The following is a 22,673-nucleotide window of genomic DNA, read 5'->3' as shown; positions in this document are numbered from 1 at the left end:
GTTCAGTTTTATGATGGAGACTCTTAACAGAAGCATCTAAATGCAAGAATCTGCCAAAAAATCTATTTTTTAAATCTATTTTTAAAAAACAGAATTCAGCACCTTATATATCTTTATACTGTTTTAAACTTTCCTTGGTCCTTTATTATGTTTAAGACATAATATCAGCCAATTTCTTTTACTTTAACATATTATCCAATTATTATTTCCTTTCCTCTTAATTTCCTAATTTGCTTACTCGGTAGGAACAGTTTAATAAGTAATGTACAGAGAAAGATGTTTTCTTTTACTTTATAGTACCAGATGCTCCAAAAAAGAATTGTGTTTGAAGTTTGAAGTGACTTACCTTCTTGCATTTTCTTTTGGTAAAGCCAGATGTTATATGTGTTCTTTTGAGAGTTGCTGGGACTATCTTTTCTTTGCCTAAAATAGAAGATAAATTCTTGTGACCTTTAAATTACCGTGTAGAACAGTGAAAAGTTCTTAACCTTTTTTCTATAATTTCTTTTTTAGACTATAAATTAGTTGAAACTGAAAGTATGAGGCTTCAAGAGACCTCAGATAATTATTTGGAATACAGAACATCTATTCCTGTTCATTTTATGGTGTCTAATGACTGTGAGGTTGTTCAGGCTTAGACAGACGCTTTTCTTTGAAAAGCTAGGGAAAATATCTGTGGGTGACCTGTGTGTGTTTAATTGATTTTTAAAAATCAGTTCTTTACATTGAATTAATCTAGATTTGTCATAATTTACTTTAGCTGAGTCACTTAATGGCACCTTCGTTCTTCATGTTTTATTTAGAAGTATAAAAATTTATTCTAAAACCATTTTGCCGTGTGATGTGAGGGAGGAGAGAAGTGTTTTTAACTTTTTACAGTTGAAGTCTGTAGGGTACCACAAGCAAAGATCCTTTCTATGTCACTGTTCTCAGTGTGCTTGTGAAGTCTTCATGTGATGGGGATATTTCTTTACATTCCCTTGGTATGCAGAGTAACCTCTTACACCAATTTCTCTGCTTTATTTTCCTCCCTGTGATGTGATAATGCAGTCAAAGCTTTTTAAAATCTAGTTTGGTAGGACAGTGGAAATGAACTAAAATGATTGGTTAATTAAGAGTTAATTTCCATGATCCAGGTGGTATTACTCTTCTGATTTGCCTTCACTCCTTCCATTTTACCACTCCTGAAAACAACATACTGTTAACCCCATTGTATTGTGGGTTATGAATTAGGTTATTTGGTGTAGTAAATTTACATTGGTGGGGGTATGCCTGGGTGGCTCAGTCAGTTAAATGTCTGCCTTTGGCTCAGGTCATGATCCCAGGGTCCTGGGTTCGAGCCCCACATCAGGCTCCCTGCTTAGCGGGGAGTCTGCTTCTCCCTCTGCCCCCTCCCCCTGCTCATACTTGTGCTCCCTCTGTCTCTCTTTCTCTCTGACAAATAAATAAATAAAATCTTTAAAAAAAAAATTTACATTGGTGGGTATTCAAAAATTTCACTCATTAAAGTGCCAGATAACACAGCTTTCCTGTATATAGATCACTATGGAGTTGGCTGGCAATCTCTTACAATCTAATAATCTGTAATGAAGCTTCATTCCTCAGACTGTCTACTTAAAGAACCTTTATAATAACATATTTAGTTTTTAATAAAAAGGCATTTATTGTAGTTACAGTTTTTAAATTTATGTCTCAGATACTCATGTCCTTCCCAGTACAATAGCCAAAACCTACAGATTTGGTAATTGATATTAATGTATACCTGCTAACCATTATCACTCCTGTGCTGTCACTGAAGTGCCTGCCCAATACTGTAGACCGTCTCTTTACAAACACTAGGAAAAAGGACTGCTGTCATCTTAAATACAGTATTAATGTATAAGGGATAAAATAATGGAGTTTATTTTCTTCATATAGAAAATTGCAAGTTGTTTTTTCTCTCGGGTCTGTTTTTCTACCAAATGTTCAACGAATTTTACCTTATTACTCATCTATTCAAATTTAAGGATAGCTCTTTTTCATAAGGAGTTGTCATGCTTCACAGTTCAAGGTGAATCTTGTTAGATCAGTAATATTATAGTGACAATGTGACTGAAATTTACTATGTAGCAAACAGTGATCAAGAAGAAAAAACTTAGTGTCTGTTTGCCTTTGCATAGATAGTTGCTTAACTCAGTCTTTTAATAATTATAATTGAATAAAATGCTTATGCACATATTGAAATGTCATAGTGCAGGGTGCCGCTAGCCCTGGCACAAAGTATTAAAATTATTTCATGAAGATGGGTGGTTGTATTAAACTGTATATAAGGTTTTTTTTAAAAAAAGTACCAGGGCATATTATTTAGTGAATGCAGCCCACTGCTTCAGGGGATCAGTATAGATTAGACGCTTTCCTGTGGTTACAAGTCCATATGTAATCTGGTTCTGCCAAGTGACCTCATTTCTTACTGCTCTTCTGATTCACACTGACCTCACTTTTCCTTGAACACATCAAGCACATACCTGTCTCAGGGCCTTTGCATTTGCTATTCCTCTGCCTGGAATAGTCTTTTACAAATTTCTGTGACTTACCTCTTCCCCGGATACAGGTTTCTCTTGAAATATCACCTTTTTAAAGGGGTCTTACCTGTTCTTGTTCTTTCTCCTCCATCACTTTCTATTCCCTTATCTTTAGTTTTTTCATGCTATCTGACTAGTCTTGTTTGCCATTCCCTTTAATGGTAATGTAAGCTCCATAAGGAAAGGAATTCTATTTTATTCAGTGCAGTATCTCTAGTGAGTGGTGCTTAGTAGGTATTCAAGTTAATAAATGAATTTAGGCTTAGGAAGAAGAGTAAATATTGGAGATGGAAACCATCTCTGGAAAATACTTATACTCTTAAAAATGTAGAGTATTTCTACTCTAGATAGAGTAGAAAACAGCAAGGTATCCCACTCTGATTTTGACTATTCTGGTTACTTCCTTGTGGTTTTTCTAGTAGATGTCAGGACTCCTAGGGTTTGTTGGAATCCTAATTGAGAGATCCTCAAATATTTTGTTTCTGGGACTCTTTTATCAGTTGACTCAAAAGTGATTGCCTACTGGTCTTCTGGTTTCATATCCTAGAGCCTGTCTGCACTGTTATTTATGTATGTGTCCCATAATTTTCTTTCTTTTTTTTTCCTAAAATACACTATCTGGTATTTATTTCATTTAACTCCTCTTATAATTTTCTAGAGTATCCCTAATGATAATTCTTAATTATCTTGAGGGACTCTATCTGAACTTTGGCAGAACTTCTGGGATTCTAGATGCTGTTTTGAAAAAAAAATTTTCCTCACTGGATGTGTCTAAGATTTTTCTTTTTTTTTTTTTTTTCTTTTTTTTATATAGACAGTCCAAGAAGAAGAAAGAGAGATTTACAGACAGCTGCTACAGATGGTCACAGGGAAACAGTTTTCTGTAGCCAAACCCACCACACATTTTCCTTTACACCTGTGAGTCACAGAAACATATTTCAAATGAATTTAATTCTACATTTTATTATTTGATATTGAAACTATATTCTTCTCTTGCTAGGTCTCGATGTCTTAGTTCCAGTAAGAGTACTTTGAAAGACCCACTGTTTAGAAATGGAAACTCTTGTGCAGCTCAGATCATTGGCTCTGATACTTCATCATCTGGATCTGCTAGCATTTTAACTACCCAGGAACAACTGTCCCACAATGTGTATTCCTTATCGTCTTATGCCCCAGATGTTGTGGCATTTGGATCCAAAGATTCTGATCCTCTCCATCAACCCCAACATCACCACTCTCTTCTACATCAGCCAGATAACTTACCAGCTTCAAATACACAATCGGAAGGTAAAATTGGTTTTGTATAACTATATTTTCTTTTTTTAAAGATTTTATTTATTTGAGAGAGAGAATGAGAGAGAGAGAGTGCGCATGAGAGGGGGGAAGGTCAGAGGGAGAAGCAGACTCCCCACCGAGCAGGGAGCCTGATGCGGGACTCGATCCCGGGACTCCAGGATCATGACCTGAGCCGAAGGCAGTCGCTTAACCAACTGAGCCACCCAGGCGCCCTGTATAACTATATTTTCAATCCTAATAGCCAGTTAACTGTTTATGGGATCTGTGTGAATCATAGGCAAGGTTGTAATATGCATGTAACTTAATTAACATATAAGAAACTTTAAATACATATAATTCAGTTAGCTATACCACAAATAAACTAAACCTGCAAGTAACTTACTTTTTTCTTACATGGAGATGCAAATGATTTCATATATTTTACCTAAAAAATTAACTTCCTGAGCAGAGTCTAGAGTCAGAGCACAGTCAGCCCAATTACTTCAGTACTTTCTCTGTTTTTAGTACTTTACATTGACCATTAAGTACTCTGAAGTTCTAAGAGTTTTGGAACATCAATTAAGTATTGAAGTAAAAGTTCTTAACCAGGTAATACTTAAAAAACCTATATAGTAGGTTTATGATTTTAGAATGGTCATCAGCAAATTTCAGAAACGAAAAGAGGTTTTTTCATTTGCTTTTTAAAGATTTTATTTATTTCAGAGAGAGAGAGAGTGAGAGAGAGAGAGCACAAGAGGGAGTAGGGTCAGAGGGAGAAGCAGACTCCCTGCTGAGCAGGGAGCCCGATGCAGGGCTTGATCCCAGGACCCTGGGATCATGACCCGAGCCGAAGGCAGACGCTTAACCAACTGAGCCACCCAGGTGCCCTGAAAAGAGTTTTCTACCTAATTTTCAGCTAACCAAAAAAGCCAGACTCTTAGCATTCCAGTTAATGAAGGTTTTCTATAATTTTCTTTGTTTGCTTAGTTTTCCCCTTCTTTAGTTATGTGTTGTGTGTATTTATGATAGTATGTATTTAGGTATATAACTTAAGTTTTAGCTTAAGTGGTTAGACATTAGGGATTTTTTTTTTTAAAGATTTTATTTATTTATTTGAGAGAGAATGAGAGAGAGAGAGAGAGCACATGAGACGGGGGAGGGTCAGAGGGAGAAGCAGACTCCCTGCTGAGCAGGGAGCCTGATGCGGAACTCGATCCCGGGACTCCAGGATCATGACCTGAGCCGAGGGCAGTCGCTTAACCAACTGAGCCACCCAGGCACCCGACATTAGGGATCTTTTGATAGATCAATCTCTAAGGCTCTTCCCTCCTTCCTCAGATTGTTTGTTGTTTTGTTTCTTTTTTTAAAGATATTCCTCACTTTCTTAAAATTTTCGCTTGGGGATTAAAATTGTTGGTGGCATCATTATATAGCTACACGTATTCATGAAAACCTTTATAAAATTTTGTGAGATGGTTTACTGGGAACTACCATTAAAAAAAGCCTTTAACCTCAGAAACATAAGTTGTATGACAAAGGCTTAGATGCAACTAAACTGAAATATACTGTAGTACATTGAAGTGTTTCATTACTTTCTTGTACCATTTAATAAATATTCTAAATGAGGTTCTAATCATTTAGATTAGGACATGATCCTCTAGAAGGACACAATTCCTGCCTTTATCAACACCGAAAATAAATGATGAAATGAGAGAATTTGTACTTTTTAGACTCTGCTACTTCTGTAGTTATCTTTCTACTTTCCGTTCCCCCTCCCTTCTTTCACCTTATTCAGTCTCATGATAGTTCATGAACTAAAGACTTTTGAGAAATCTTGGCTTGTTCTTGTTCCCCAGGAACAGAAAGCTGCAGCACAGGAATCAAGCACAGCCGAGGAGTAGATGATGAAGGGCATATATACTTGTATTTAAGAATGACTGCTTTCTTTGTGAGGCAAGCTCTTCACTAAGCCCTGTTTCTGGCTCAGTGAAAATGGACCTGCCTCTCTTTCTCTTCCATCCTACCTTTGTCCTTATGCTGCATTATTTTTGTGAAAATAGAATATAACAAAGTATGGGAACTTAGACTACAAACATCTAGAGTGTATAACTGTGTAGGATTTTATTAATAATGATATGCTCTTGTGTTTCTTTTTTAGGATCAGACTCTGTGATTTTACTCAAAGTGAAAGATTCCCAGACTCCAACTCCCAGGTAAGCTTTGGAAAAAGGACATTCTTGACATATTTTCTTTTTCTTCTCTTTAATCACAATTTCTTCACTAAGAGTTACATAATATAAAAGTCAGACTGCCTCAGTTCAGACCTCTTGCCTGTGTTATTTGAATTATTTCAGTGACTTTCAAATTGGTCTTCTTCCTCTGGCATCCTTGTTGTGCTTCATTCCATCTTCCACCATGTTCTCAGATCCATTCTTTGCCTGTTCTTTTACATCTTCCATTCTGCAACCAGAGTGGTCTTTTAAAAATGCACATCTGATTATTCATTAAATTCCCACAAGAGTGGGCTATCAGACATAGAGTCAAGCCCAAACTCCTTAATATGGTATACAAAACATTTCCTCCACATGCCTCACTTCCTATCACATGTTCTTTCCTTTAACAAGTATTTATTGATAACTTACGTGTGCCAGGTCCTAATACACACACTGAGGCTAATAGCAGTGAACAAAATGAAAGCCCTGCACTCAAGGAGCTTACATTCTGGTTATAAGAGGTGTAAGGAAAAAGATGGGGGACAAATAATGAACAAATAGATAAACATATATGTCTGGTAGTGATAAATGTGAAAAAAAATAAAGCAGGGTAACATACAGACAGGGTTAAGGGGGCACAGATTATCTGGGTGGTCATGCCAAGTCTGATAAGGAATATTTGAGGGGAGGCGTGATGGAGGTGAGAGGAGGAGCCATATGGGAAGATGGGACTCTTTTGTGTGTTTGTTACATGCTGAACTATAATATAATATGTACTTACTTACCTTCATAGTCAGTGTTCCTTCTGCCTGGTATGTACCCCCCCGCCCCCACCTCAACTTGTCTATCTAAAGAAGCAGGAGTCTCTTTCTTGTCTTTTAAGTCTCAATTCAAATGTGATCTTCTATATGATACTTGACTTCTATATGAAACTTTTTGCTCTGTGATTCAGTCGGTTACTACTTAGATCATAGTTTCTTTGCCATTGCTGTTTCAATTGCTGAAATGATAATAGTATCAGTTTTGCTTTGAGGAATTAGGGATAATGAAATGTTCTTTCTCATCTCAGTTTCTATACTTCTTTGTGGCTCTCCTATATGTCCTGAATTTTAGATTTTTAAAGAAAAATTCTCTGTTGTACTTTCTCAAGGAGACTTTACAGTTTGGAGTTCTTATTCTTTATACATTTTTTTTCTTGAGTCAGACCTGGGTTTTGATCTTGTCCAGGCATCATGTAACTTTGGACAAGTTACTCTTCTGAACCTTAGTTTCCTTATCAATAAAAATGCTAGTATTAATACCTTACTATTTATTGAATTGCGTGAAGGTTAACATACACAAAAAGCACTTATAAAAGTGTTTTCACACATATACACAAAAGTAGGTATTCTTTCTTGGGAAAAAGTCGGTCTCATGTAAAGAGTGCTTTTAGTTCTTTAATGGCTCTCTACCCAGTGTGCCTTTCCTTTATGGAAGATTTCTCTTAGTGATGCCTGAAGAATGAGATGGAGGGAGAAATGGTCTATTGGGGAAGGCTGATTGAATAATGCTGTTTATTGCAGTTGGAGCCTGCTCTCCCAAGGCTTGGTTGATTGGCTTTTTATTCTTAATCTCCCACTACTGCCTCTTGGTTAAGGTGTAGCATTGAAGATCTGCCCTTATTTCCCAGAACATGCCATGCTGTTTCCTGTTTTTGTGCCATTGTACATGCTGATCCTAACCCCTGGAATTTTCTTTCTCTCCTTGTCCACTTGTTAAACTCTTGTTTTGCTTCACAGAATCTGATTCAGGTGTTATTTTCTCCTCAAGACATTTCTCTGACTCCTCCAGATAGCATTAGCCTTTTCTTCCAGTACTTTTATCCCTATATCTTGTTCATTAATAATACCTTTGCACTAATCACCTAATGTTGATCATAATGCCTGGCACACGATGGGTACTTAGTAAACAAATCTTTGTTAAACATGCATTTCCTAGAAAGCCTCAAATGCTCTCTTGAGCAGCTCAAGTACTCATCATCTCCCTATTGGTTTAAGGCTTTGGTTTATTGAAAGGCACATTGCAAGAGTTAGAAAACACAGTCTTTGGAATTGGACAGACATAGTTTCTAATCCTGACTTCCAAAACAGATTATCCTCTGAACCTTAATTTCCTTTTCTGTGCACTATAAGTAATAATTCCTTATTACATATTATATTGAGGTTTAACTAGTATGAGAATTATCATGAGGCTTAACTCCTAGAAAACCTCTAAAGCAGAATTTCACACAGAGCACTGAGTAGGTGCTCCTAAGTTGTTTTAGTTATTCCTGTATGCTTCAGTCATATGAAAAATAATGTATAATCTCTTTGAAAAGCAAAAGGATTTTGCTTTTTCCCTTGCATTTTACTTTCCTACGCCAGCAAATACCTTGATCCATTGAAGAGCAGTACTTTTCCCTTACAGTATTCATTTATTCAGGAAGCACTGAGTACCTGCTGTCTGCCAAGCACTATTCTTGGTGCAGAGGATATGGTAGTAAGTACAAAACACAAAAATTCCTATCCTCATTAAGCTTATGGTCTAATAAGGAAGCAGACGAATTTCAATAGCATGATCCAATACCATGAAATTCTGGGCAATTCTTGTCACTTCTTTATATTGTGCAGTAAATGTGTTTTCATGTTTATTTGTTTTTAGTGTCACACAGTAGGCCCCTCACAGTGCTACCACTGATCTCTGTGGCTTTCTGTCTTGGTTGTTACATCATATTCACTGTGCCAAGGGTGTAAGCCACTACTTGTGTGTTTTCCCTTTATTAACCTCAGTGACAGTGGGGAGGCAATAGAACAGCATTTTCATTGCCAAACCCTAGTCTAAGGATGATTGGGAATACTGATTCCAAAAGGTAGGCTAAGGAGCAAGGGATACCCTCTTGAGTCCTTTTTCTTGCCTTTACTAGGACAGACTGTAGCAGTTGAAGAACTGAAAGGGACTCTGATTTCCATATTTTACAAATCTGGAACTAAGACCCATGGAAATGAAGTGACTTGGTCAAAGTCACAAAGTGAATCAGGGACCACTCCAGGAGATCCAGGTCTCTTAACTCTCAATTTAATGCTTTGTTCTCTTTACTTGTTCTATGTATCTAAGAGTTTTCTTTGGAAAAGTGTTCACTCTTCTGTTTGCTTCTGTGAGAGATCCTTCAGTTAGGGATTGGCAAGGAGATGAGGACATTTGAGAAGAACAAGAGGCTCTAGGAGAGAGAACATGCCTGGGAGTCTTTTGCTAAGCATTATTCATTTGGACTGTCAGCAAGAGCTGTGTGGAATAGAATTGGTCGCTCATCTTTGGAGTGGAGTTGTATTGCTGATTTTCCACTTTGATTCATTGGCTCACTAGCCATTTGATATGGACTCTTGTGTGGGTGGGGATTTTCAGTGTCCAGTATGATTTGGTTGAAAATATTTTGATTCAAGTAGACTGACAAGAAGTCCAAGATTTGACTAAATCATTAATAAATCTGTTAATCTGAACCATTTGGGAGGAGTAATGTTCTAGCTTAATATATTCTCTTGGCAAGTGATATACTCTTTCACATCGTGTTGGTCTCTCGTGCAAGTAAAGGGCTATGTTACAGTTAATTTCTCTGCTGAACTTTGGGTCATCTTTTTAACTAGTATGTGTGCAAATGACTCATACTTGTATTCCTTTAGTTCCTAGTTGCAATTATCTTATGTAATTTTTGACTTTTTATTTATTGCATACATATAAAGCATTCTTGTAAATTATTTAAATGATTGGTTTTCTTGGTGAAAATATTTGAATTTTCTTATAAGCCTCCTGCTCATTTGTCGTATTTTTTCCCCACCCATAGTCCTACTTTTTTCCAGGCAGAGCTGTGGATCAAAGAATTGTAAGTTGTTATTTTTGGTATCATTTTTCCTTCTCCATCACTTCCTTTCCAGTTAGAAGTAGTCAATTAGCCAATCACCCTACCTACATTTAATCAGTAAAGATTCCCTACTTAATGTTTATTTATAAAACAACTTTTAAGTTGTTGGGTTTTTAGAATTCTATTGGGGTTGGGACATTTCTGTGCTCAGGTTTATTAAATATGTAACAATTGCTGAAACTAAATTGAATTGGAAAATTTTCAAAGTTAGATATTACATAGAAAGGAAAATAAATGCCCTTATTGTCACATTGATAAAACTAATTTAGTGAATAATTCACATTTCTGGAGTTTGCAAAATTACTGAGTTTTTAGTCTCCAGTTTCAATAACTCACTTGGAGTTATCCAAATCCCTGGTCTTGTTCATTTTTTTAGAGAAAAAAAATAAACTCATATTTTTTCTTTTGGATCATAAATATTTGAATTGAAACCTCAATGATATCTTGTATTATTTGCTCCTTTGGGATACAGTCTCATTTTTGGGTTTCTAGAATGAAGCTTTAGTTTCTCTGTAATCTTAGAAGCATGCTTTAAAAAAAAAAAAAAAAACTATGTATTTACAAATATCCACAAAAGTCACCTGTTCACATTTAGCAATAAACTAATAATTTTCATCATTTCAATAAAAATAGGATAATTTTAAAAACACCATATGGTTTCACTCTGTCTTAAAATATAAGTGTAGTGTAGCGATAAGTTTAGTGTAAGGATTTTAGATTTTCTGTATGAGGGTTTTATATTTAATGTTCATTGTGCATTAACAATGTGCCTGATGCTAAGATGGTGGTCTGCATTTTTGTCCTGTTCCTTTTCATTTCCTAGAACTAGTGTTTATGATTCTCGAGCACGGGAGAGATTGCGCCATATTGAAGAGCAGAAAGCACTGGCATTACAGCTTCAAAACCAGGTAAACAAAAAACTGGGGATAAGGTTGTAAGTAAATAGCACATCCAAGTTGAAACTAATTTGGAAGATTACCTGGATTTGGGATCAAAGCTGTTGTAATTGCAAGATGTTATGGTAGCATAGCATTATATGATTAGTGTATGTCCTTAGTCTCTCCAGCTGGTCCTACTCAGTGTATGTAGACATGTAGTAGTTTTCCTTATCCCACTTATTCTAAAGTTCTTTTTTGCAGAGATTACAGGAACAGGAACACTCAGTACATGATTCAGTAGAACTGCATCTTCGTGTGCCACTTGAAAAGGAGATCCCTGTCACGATCAGCCAAGAAACAGAAAAGAAAGGTCATAAATTAACTGATAGTGAAGATGAATTTCCTGAAATCACAGAGGTAAATTACATACTACAGATTGTTGTGCTAGCAAGTGTGTTTATAAAAAATACTTTGAATGAATTTCAAACATAGAAGTAATAGAACACACCTGGCATTTAAATTGTATTGCATACCCCTGCTTTCATTTGTATTACAATACCAATCTTGGCTTTCTTTTTAAAGGATTATTGGAAATTGAGGAAAGAATTGTGGGTGGCTTTTCACGACTTCAGTGAAAAAAAATTTAATTTGTGCTTCATTTTATGTACATTTTTACTTCTAATGTATGTGTACAATAGTTTGACATCAAATAGTAAGCTGAGGCTTACTATTTTTTTTAAGTAGTAAAAAATCTATATAAAAATCTTTGTACATTTTAAGATAATCTGTTCCTTAATCCATTCTCCTGTTTGAAAAACTATCATATAGCTGGTAAGTATAACACATTTATTGTAGTTGTGCTGGATTCCAAAATTTACATTTAAAAAGCCCAAATTTTTCTAGGAAAATGTGTCTGAAGACACTACCTTTATCCCCTTCCTACCTTTTGGGAAAGATTCTGTTTATTAGGAAATTGTGCGGACCAAAGATATGAAATATAATTAGGTCTTCTTGTGGACTTAGAAAATTTGGTAGCAGAAGGTTATTTCAGACTTAGGAATAAAAGAAAGAAGGGTCTGAAATGTTGTGCTGCAAATGAGAAGGGAGGACAAGACAGGATGAAAGGAAGTAACCCAGGAGATTACTGGAAGGAATAGAAACCAAACCAAAATGTTAGGAGTGAACAGTTGATTACTGATAAATATAGTCTGGGGATTATATGGGGCATGGTGAGAAATTTAGTGTGTCTGTAGCTGTGTAGGCTTCATCTCTGGTACCTCTTGGTTCCCTAGGAAATGGAGAAAGAAATAAAGAATGTATTTCGTAATGGTAACCAGGATGAAGTTCTGAGTGAAGCATTCCGCTTGACCATTACACGCAAAGATATTCAAACTCTAAACCATCTGAACTGGCTCAATGATGAGGTAATCTCGCACCTGTTTTTATATTCAGATAGTAAGTGAGCATTAAGTGGAAACTAAATCAAGGCATTATCTTACTGTTTCTCAAAGTGTGGTCCTCAGATGACCTACATAGAATCGGCTCTCCTAGGTTTGTCCATTCTCCTGAGTATGAGACAGTGTGGTGGAGAAACGCATTTTAAACAAGTACCTCAGTTGATTTTTTTTAATATACCTTTTTTAATATACCTTTAATATACCTGAGAACTGCTGATTTACCTTGTTATGTATGGAAGATTTAGACACTGAGGGAGAGGGCATTCAATCTCACTCTTTTTAAGGCACCTAGCCTGCAGTTCACATCTTCTGAGCAAATATTTAATAGCTCTGACTATGATGCAGCATGAAAGAGAACTTTGGGATTTCCATCAGGGCTTCCATTTCTATTTCCTTTTTCATCGGTACTTGTTCTAGGTCACCTAGGTTATGAGAGGTAAGCTTTCTAAAATAGCCTACATTTATATATGATATTGAAAAGGCTATGTTATTAAATATACTGATATTGAAAAAGCTATATTATTAAATATTTGATGTACTGGGTTGAAAGAAAGCTATGGCCCTCAGCTCCTGCCAATAATTTTAAGTAGATTAATTACACTACAGTCTTTTAACTAATCTGTCCCCATTCTTAAACCTGGAGGAGCCTGTTTTATTTCAGAAGGATATTTTTCACAGCAAAAGAAGAGAGCAGGGTTGCGTTTTTTTCTCTAACTGCTTGCTTCCTTTCTTAGGCCTAGTAGAAGCATCCCTGCCTGATATTTTGGGTATACTCAAAACTTTACAGCTGTGGAAGATTTTTAGATATTCAGTATAATAAGCACTAGATATTCTAGATATCTATAATCTGGTCTTGTATGCTTAGGATCTTCCAAATAATAATATTTGCTAACATTTATTGAGCATTTACATCATGTTGGGCACTATTGTAAGTGTTTTATGTGTTCTATTCATATAATAGTCACCACAAACCTTAGAGGTATACACTGTAGTTTAACCATTTCTATTTTATAGATGAAGAAACAAAGCATGGAAAGATTAAGAAACTTTCAAGGTTATATGGCCAGTAAGTAGCAGAGCCAGAATTTAGCCCCAAACATTGAGTCTTATCTGTTATATTATACTGCCTCAGAATCCTAAATTGGATCCTGTCTTAGGGTTAGATGTATAGAATTTGAGAGCCATATGCCATGCCCAGCATGTTGATTTTCTCTGGGGGCAGCTAGACTAGCCCCATTCTCTTTGCCACTGATCAGCTTCTAAAATATAGATTTCAGGGGTGCCTGGGTGGCTCAGTTGGTTAAGCAGCTGTCTTCGGCTCAGGTCATGATCTCAGGGTCCTGGGACTGAGCCCCACATCAGGTTCCCTGCTCAGTGGGGAGCCTGCTTCTTCCTCTCCCTCTGCTGCTCCCTCTGTTTGTGTTTGCTTACTGTCAAATAAATAAATAAACTCTTAAAAAATAAAATAAAATAAATTATAGGTTTCAGAAGTTCATCATTCCCTGAATAATATCTTTGACCAAGAATGGTAAGGAAGGTATGGTTTGATACTGTCTTGCATTAGGGGAAATCACCCTTGCTTCTTTTGGCTCAGAATAGTGATATTAGAACATTGGATCACATAACAGGAAAAAAAAAAGTTCACTAGATCAAAGTGCAAAATGGAAATCAAGGGCAGTCAAAAGTATCCATCAATTAAATGTTTTTGATTTGAAGACATTAATCTGTGGTTTCTTGCCAGTTTCTGCCTGCCACTGCTAAATGGGAAGGGATCAGTTATTCTATAGTGATTGTAGCCCATTCATTGTAAATTATGCAGAGCCTCCTAGAGGGCAGCAATGAGTAGGGTATGAGCTGAGTCCCTGCTGTTTACTGTGGCAGTTACCTTGGTGAGATCCCTTACAGAGGCAGCATTCATCAGGATATGTTTTCCATTCCCTTGGCCCATCAAAGATTGGATTTTTAGCAAGCAAAGTTCATGGAAATTACATTATTCAGAAAAGTCGAGGAGAAGGAAAGATTCCTTTTCTACTTTATCTCTACCACACCTACCCATAACTTTTGTGGGAATTGCTTGTGTTCTGAGTTTAGAATGTTAACCTTGAAAGCAGGTACCAATTCACATGTCCGTGATGATAACTGTTTTGGAAAGCACCATTTTCAAAGTACTGTACTTCTCAGGCTTTCAAAGTTACTGTCTTTGGGGGACACCGGGGTGGCTTAGTCGGTTAAGCATCTGCCTTTGGCTCAGGTCATGATCCCAGGGTCCTGGGATCGAGTCCCGCATCGAGCTCCTTGCTCAGCAGGGAGCCTGCTTCTCCCTCTGCTGTGCTCTCTCTCTCTCTCTGACAAATGAATAAATAAAAAATCTTTTTAAAAAAAAAAAAAAAAAAAAAAAACAAAGTTACTGTCTTTGGGAAGCTAACATTCTGATGAGGAGTTAGTAGATATCCTCAAGTATTCATATTCATTTAAAAATACATAATTCTTTTTCTCAGTTGTGAATTCTGAGTCATCTTTTGCAAGTATTTTGTGCTCTCTTTAATCCTGTTCTTCCCTTAAATAGATATTTTCATTAATAACCATTTCTTTTCTTTCTGTATCTCCTATCAGTTTTATAAGCTGCTTTTAAATCTTTCTCCAAAATAAGGTGACTGGCATATTATTCTTACCATTTTATAGACAAGGAATATAAGATCCTGGAAGTGAAAGGGATCAGATTTAGTTTATAAGGAAAATAAAATTCAGAAGTCCTATATTTGGAATATGTGCAGAAAGCCATTAGGCTACCCTTTCTCTTGTCTCTTTCCTAAAAGAGTAGGCTGCATTGCTTGTTTATAAAATAGGCTTTCAAACATGTTTTCATGAATGGATTTATGTATAGATGAATAGATTCTGTATAGCTTTAAAGGACTAATGATTGATAGGACTGACGTTTTTAACTTACTGTACAAAAATGATACTTCTCAGAAATGGAATGTGGGAATTGGCTGTCTTTGTAAAGAATACAAAAGGAGTCTGGAATGCTGATAACACCAAGGATGTTATAGATTGGGATTTCTCTACTAGGTCTGGTGATTAGTTATTAATAGAAATACCTAATTAAAGGCAGGAGGCCAGGGTTAAAGAGAGGAGGAATTAGTTGCAAAAGTAGATTGAAAATCACAATCAAGAAACAAAAAGGAGATATTTTTAAATGGATGTCAGCACTAAAAATTATTTATTGATTCCTGACAATTGCATTAGATAACTTCTGTGATCCAGTGGCATGATGATTCTGCTTTATGGCCTGTTCTATTCTTAGAGGGCCTAAGTGTTGTTTTATAAGGCACCAGATAAATTTAAAAAATATATGGAAATTACTTAGGCATACAAGGAAATGGATCTGACTTCTGTTTCTGGTCATGATAGAATAAAATGGATCAGGTTTACCCTTTCAGCTTAACTAGAAAACTAAAGAAAACATGAAACAACAATTTTCAGACAGTGAATAACAGAGATCCCTGACAGAAGGAAAATGAATGGGATGAGCTGATGATATCCCACCTCACTAGGGTGATATGTTGAGGGTAGAGAGCTGGTAGAACATGGCAGTGACTGACAGTCTTGCTCAGTGGAGGAGACATGGTCCAGAGTTCAGAGAGGTGAAAGTGGCTAAGATTTGTGAGGTAAAATACTGAAGGGAAGGTTGCTGCACAAAGAGAAAGCTCCAGAGATGTGTAGAGGCTCCCTCAAATCTTTGATTGAGCACCAATGTGTACATAGATAGGAAGAAACTACCAGAGGCTGGAGAAAGAACCACCAGAAAGAAGGAATCAGAACAAAGCTCAGAGCTAGCACAGGTGCTTACAGTAGTCCTATTCCAACCAGTTAGAGTAGAAAAATCATGTGGTATTGAAGAGAGGCCTCAAAAAGATATTACCTCAGGAGTGGGGCCAAGCTGGCCCTAGAATAAAGGCCACTCTGGACCTGTGATAGCAAAGTTAAATACAAATCTTGAAAGCTTGAAACTGAGTCAAGTGATTTAACTATATCACAGAACAAAAGCCCAATGATATTTAAAGGAATACAAACATATTCTAATAACAAAACCCAATAACATGAAATCACAGTGTCCAGCATCTATTCAAATATTACCAGGCATGCAAGGTGAAAGGAAAATGCAACTTATTACAAGGGAAAAAACAAATACCCAGAAATGACAAAAATGACAGAACTAGCATACATTGGCAGGCTATTAAAACAGATATTATAAACACATCCCATATGTTCAGGAATTTAGAGGAAAATTGACATGATGATGAGAAAAATGGAAGATGTAAAAATGGAAGATGTCCAAATTGAACTTCTAAGGGATGAAAAACAGTTTCTGAAATGAAAAATACATGAGGTAGGATTAACAGTATATTGGGCACTAGAGAAGAAAAAAACTAGTGAACTAGAAGATACAGCAATAGGAACCATCCAAATGAAACAGAAGAAAGGTGAGTATATGTAAGCTGTGGGACAATATCAAGCATTCTGAGCATGTAATTAGAGTCTCAGAAGGAAAAGTGAAGTGTAAGTGGTATCAGAAAAAAACGTTTGAAGAAATAATGGTAGATTTTCCAAATTTGGAAACTTAGACTGACAGATCCAAGAAATTCAGCATACCCCAAGTAGAAGAGACACCACACTAAAAAGTATAATAATCAAGTTGCTGAAAATCAGTGATAAAAAGAAAAATAATAAAAGCAACCAGAGGAAAAGAGACACATTATGTCCTAGAGGAATACAAGACAGAAATACATGTAGGCCAGAAGACAGTGTAGCTATATTTTTAAGGTACTGAAGGGAGAAAAAAAAAAAAAACCTTGTCAACTTATATTCTATATGCAGCAAATGTATCTTTCAAAAAATACTTTTTTTCAGACAAATGCTGAGAGAATGCACCACCAGCAGATCTGTATTATAAGAAATATTAAAGGATATTCTTCAGGCAGAAGGAAACAATGAGGTGGAAATTTCAGTCTACACAATGAAGAGCAGTGGAAATGCTCTCATTTTTTAATATCTCTGTAAGACAATTGACTAGTTAAAGCAGAAATGTATTGTGGGGTTTATAATGTAAAATATGACAATCATAACAGAAGAGGGGGAAAGTGGAAGAACATAGTACTCTAACACAGTACATGAAGTGGTATAATGTTATGTGAAGATAGACTGTCATAAGGTAAAGACCTATATTATAAACCCTGGAGCAACCACTAAAACGTAAAAATAAAAGAGGTATAGTTAATAGGCAAATAATGAAGATAAAATGGGAAAAAAAATCCAAAGGAAGGCAGGAAAAGAAGAAAAAAGATACAAAGAACAGATGGGACAAATGGGAAAAAAGCATGATGGTAGATTTAAACCCATCAATATCAATAATCACATTAAATGTAAACGATCTAACCCAGCATGCGCAATAGAAATATAATGTGAGCCACATAGGTAATTTTAAATTTTCTAGTAGTCATATTGAGAAAAGTAAAAAGGAACAGGTAAAATTAATTTTTAAAAAATTTTTATTTATTTTTTTGAGAGAGCACAAGTGGGGGGAGTGGCAGAGGGAGAGGGAGAAGCAGACTCCCCACTGAGCAGGGAGCCTGACGTGGGGCTCAATCCCAGAACCCCAGGATCACAACCTGAGCCTAAGGCAAACACTTAACAGACTGAGCCACCCAGTTACCCCAGTAAAATTAATTTTAATAATATATTTTACTTAACACAGTAATATATAAAATATGTCATTTGGGCATGTAATAAACATTAAAATTTTATTAAAGGGATATCTTACCTTTTCTTTAAAAATGTAGTGCTCAGTAGTCAACATTCAACTAATGGCTACCATATTGGACAGTATAGATTAAACATCCAGTTAAAAGGCAGAGCTTGTCAGATTGGGTAAGAAAAAATTTGTCTACAAGAAACCCATTTAATTTAATTTACTTAGAAATTTCCTGGGTTTTTTCCCATTTATTTATTTATTTATTTTAGTAATCTCTACACCCAACATGGAGCTCAAACTCAGGACCCTGAGATCAAGAGTTGCATGTTCTTCTGACTGAGCCAGCCTGACTCCCCAAGAAACCCATTTTAAATGTGAAGACACAGATAGTTTAAAAGTAAAAGGATAGAAAAAATATACTATGCAAAAACGAATCAAGAGAAAGATGAAGTAACTATATTAGTATCATACCAAGTAGATTTTAGAGCAAAGAATATTACCAGTGACAGACATTTTGAAAGGGATAAGTTCTTCAAGAGGACTTAACCTAGATATGTACATACCTAGTAAGAGAAATTTCAAAATATATGAAGCAAAACTTATAGAACTGAAAGGAAAAATAGACAAATCTATAATTATCGTTGGAGATTCCAACCCTTTCTCAACAATCAGTAGGAGAAATAGAAAATCATTAAGGATATAGAAAGCCAGAGTAGGTAGATGGATCTTGTGGGCAGGAAACACTTCCTCCTCTGGACAGCACTAAATGTGCCCCGTCCCATGTGGAGAAACAGGATGATGCTGTACTTCCAGTCTCTTCATTTTCCCTCCAGGACTCTGTCCTTCGTGTCATACCTTACTACTAATTTACATGGATGCATTGGGAAAATCGCAAGCAGACATGTCTTTTGTTTTATTTTGCAAACCCTTGTTAATTATTGTCAGTTGTTTCCAAAATGCAAAAAAACATTAGACTGTTGGAATACTGTATTTCTGACTTTTTCCTAGTTAGGGAAACACCGTAAGGAAGAGACTAATAGCATATGTGGGGAGTGAGGGCATGCAGGAGGAAATAAAGTGGAATCTCTATTAGCAGACTGACTACACTGATGACCAAGCTAACCAGGCAGACCAGTTACCAATTTTGTAAGTCTCATCTCTGAAAGGAAAGAGGTGTCTTTCAGCTATTCTGCATCACAATAGCTTTGTGTATAGAGAAGGTATTCTTACTTGATTGATAGTGGGGAAGTATGAAGACTTAATAACGGATATACCAAGGTCATCTGATTTTTATTGTGGAATCAGCATCTGAAATCAGAGCACATAACTCTGTCTAGCATTCTTTCATAATAAAAGTGGAAATGGGGAATTGGTAGTGGTCATAGCTTTCTGGTTGTTTCCAGGGAGCCATTAAATTTAAGTAATGCTCAGTGAAGAGAGGAAACAGCTTGCAGAACATTAAGCCCAACTAGACAAGCCTAGCAAAGGGAATAAGTTTTCTTTAGGGAATAAAAACTGATTCCATAAGAAGGGGGGGAAAACTAGGCAAAATGAGATAAATTAGTTAAGTGAATATGATGTGTCTACCATATGCAATGCACTCTTACATGTCGAATAAAATGATCACAATGGAAATTTTAGTGTTTCTAACATGACTCACTGGTAGATTCCACATCATTATAGTTACCTCTTTAAAGTGTTTCTTAACAGAACCAGTCCTTTTGATAAATCAGGGATTTATGCAGGGTCACAGGGAGAATAGTAGTTACAGTTGTCACAACTCCATAAAAATAGGTGTTGCCTGCCTGTCTTTGTCTAAAACTTTAGCAGTGATTCTGATAATTTGATACTTGAATTTGCATGTGAGAAGAATCCCGGGGACATGTTCACAGTGAGAGATGCAATACATAGAACTTACCTGAAGTCTACCTTCTATATTAATTAGGTTAGATCTTAGGAATGAATGATCTTCTGACTCCTAGTATTTAAGTGCTGTTGCTTGGCTGGTCTTTTGGGCTTTGTGGTCAACAAGGATAGATTTAATTTAAAAATCAGAACAGGGAGGTTAAGGTGAAAACATAGAGAAGTAAAACAGGAAAAATGGCTTCCCCCCCCCCGAAACTTGTCTTGGTTTCTACTTAGGAGAACTGTTATACCCATGACTTTCAGAACATTTTTTTTCCCCAGAGCCAATTAGAAAGGTAGGTTTAGGGGCACCTGGGTGGCTCAGTCGGTTAAGAGTCTGATTTCTTGGTTTTGGCTCAGGTTGGTGATCTCAGGGCTCTGAGATCCAGTAGCGGCATCAGGCTCCACGCTCAGCAGGGAGTCTTTTGAAGATTCCCTCCCTCTGCCCCTCCCCCCATTCGTGTGCACGCTCTCCTCTTTTTCTCTCTCTCTCTCAAATAAAATAAAAATAAATCTTTAAAAAAAATAAAGGTTCAGAGTGTAAAATCGGGAAAGGTTAAAAGTTAAGATTTTACTGTTAGTGAGATATTTTACTTCTAAAAGGATGAGAAGACAATAGTTTGGCCGGTTTACTGGGTGAGAAGGAAGATACAAATAGCAGTGGTCATTTATGTCATTGTGGTAACATACAGGAAAAGGACTGAGTCCTTAGTTTAAAAACGTTGTAGGCTTTTCTTTTAAAGAGAAGCTTTTCCAGCTTCAGCCTGGCAGCTCTTCAAATACAATCACAGAGGAACAAGACACTATAAACAACAGTCTCCCCCCTCCGCCCCCCCCCAAAAAAGCACTGCATAGACAAGCAGGCGCTCATGGCCAAGGCTGTGAAGGCAGCAGGAAGGGCAGCTCCTGAGGCCCTGGAGCTGCGGCAAAGCTGACAGACAAGTGTGGGCCCCAGAAAGAGGGACAGGTGGACCAACACTGGCAGTTGTCCCCAGATGCTGGTATATTGGCAAGACAAACAGTAGCACAGGGCTGACTGACTACTTTTAGCCCCCTATTTGAAGGGGAATTTAAGATCTTTTGGAGCTAAGAGAGTCTTGTGTGCAGAAAGGCTCTCCCTGTGGGAGGAGGGACCCTTGTCTTCACAAAATACAAGCAAATGCCTGTCACTGCTTCTCTTTCATCTTAAGCACTGTGATCCCTTCTCTCATGTCTTTTTCCTTCATCTTCAGCTCTCCTCTGTGAGATGACATGTACGATACTTTTTGTTCTCTTAACTCCTAGCTTGTTTTTTTGGTAGGACTGTCTTGGTCGAACTATGGCAATTTTCCTCATTTGGACAGAGTAATAGCTGCAAAACTGAGGAAACTGGGATCTGGGTTCTGCCTCAGATGTCAGATTGTACATCCTCAGCTAATGGGGAGAACATTGAGGCCACCAAGCTCCCTCCTACTGGGATATGGAGGAAATGAAAAAGAGCCCAGATCACTCCTTAGAGCTAATTAACAAGCTGACTTTGGAGGAGGCCATTTCCCTGGCAGTGGAGAAACCTTGGTTGGAGGCAGAACTAAAGCGATGGAAGAGGGATTCTCAAAGGAAATAGATAATGTGTATCCTGTTCATCAGGTCTCCGTTCTCCTTAAGCTGGGTTGGTCTTTAGCTTTATAGTCCACACTCTCAAAATAAAAACATAAAAATAAGAAACCAAACAAGCCGGGCTGTGTAAGTCTCACTTTGTTGGCTTCTGGAACTCTTTCCTCCTAAAACAGGAAAATCATGGGTAGCATGATACTCATTTATGTCATCTTTTTTTACTTCAGGGTAATGATCCCAAAGGTGATGCCCCTCTGAAGGGCACCTAAAGGAGATACATCTCCATGGCTTTCATGTGCTTGGCTGTCTTTATCTTTCTGCCTGATTCTTTCCACTTTCTGCTTGAGTCCGTATTGCCTTTTACAGTGTATGACTTTTGTTTGCCCCATGGAAGGTTTGGCTTACAGTGACTGATAGGTCATCTGCCTGTTCACTTCACCCCTTGGATTAAAGGGTTTAGCCTCATAACATGGCTAATATTGTGGGATGAGTAGAATACCAGAGGAATCAATCCCTTCTTGCAGTTTTTCTCTCACTAGAGAATGTAGTTTTATAGCCTAGAAATCTGTGCTTTTTGGGCAGGTCTTCCTGCATTCCTGGCTGCCTTGCACAAGCCTAGAATCGTCCTTTGGCACCATTATCCTTGGGGACAGAGTTAGATTGAAAACCTCAGTTTGAGAAATCTGTGACCCTAATTATGTTTTGATTCACTATTATTTAAAATAACTGAGCCCAGTTATCTGTTGGGCATCACACTAGGCAGAGGATCAGCCACAACCCAAGTCCTCTGGACCTGCTGGGCCTCTTGCTCAGTCTTCAGAGGTGCAGGCAGAACAGTGTCTTTCTTCAATCCTAGTCTACCCCTCAACCCCCACCCTCAGAGCTCTGCTTCATGGCGAGTGTGGTTTCCCTGCAACTGCCGAGGCATCCTCATCTATAGGCCCTTTCTCTAGTCTCGACCATGTTTCGGTGTGTTCCTGGCAGTGTTCCCTGCTGCCTACCCAGTATGTAGCTGCCTACTGTTGGGCAGTAGCTCACTGCTCTGGCATCCTAGTGTGTAAATATTTGTCAAAGGACAGGGGCGTTTTCCCATTCCCCAAAAAGC

General features: G+C 37.2%; 1 protein-coding gene across 5 annotated transcripts in view; it reads left to right on the top strand.

The window, feature by feature from the left end:
- The window catches only part of SENP1 (SUMO specific peptidase 1), a 52,751-nt gene that overhangs the window by 20,093 nt on the left and 9,985 nt on the right, over positions 1–22,673 (top strand). For all 5 annotated transcript variants that reach the window (XM_078075936.1, XM_036099323.2, XM_036099324.2 and 2 more), the window contains 7 exons: positions 3,376–3,479; positions 3,562–3,848; positions 5,995–6,049; positions 9,906–9,944; positions 10,807–10,891; positions 11,123–11,278; positions 12,154–12,285. In XM_078075936.1, the coding sequence (XP_077932062.1) occupies positions 3,376–3,479; positions 3,562–3,848; positions 5,995–6,049; positions 9,906–9,944; positions 10,807–10,891; positions 11,123–11,278; positions 12,154–12,285 (858 nt within the window). The remainder of the gene's footprint in view (positions 1–3,375; positions 3,480–3,561; positions 3,849–5,994; positions 6,050–9,905; positions 9,945–10,806; positions 10,892–11,122; positions 11,279–12,153; positions 12,286–22,673) is intronic.

Source organism: Halichoerus grypus, chromosome 6 (assembly GCF_964656455.1).
Source record: "Halichoerus grypus chromosome 6, mHalGry1.hap1.1, whole genome shotgun sequence".
NCBI lineage: Eukaryota > Metazoa > Chordata > Mammalia > Carnivora > Phocidae > Halichoerus > Halichoerus grypus.
Note: the sequence above shows the minus strand (reverse complement) of the source record. Positions and strands in the feature narration are given on the sequence as shown.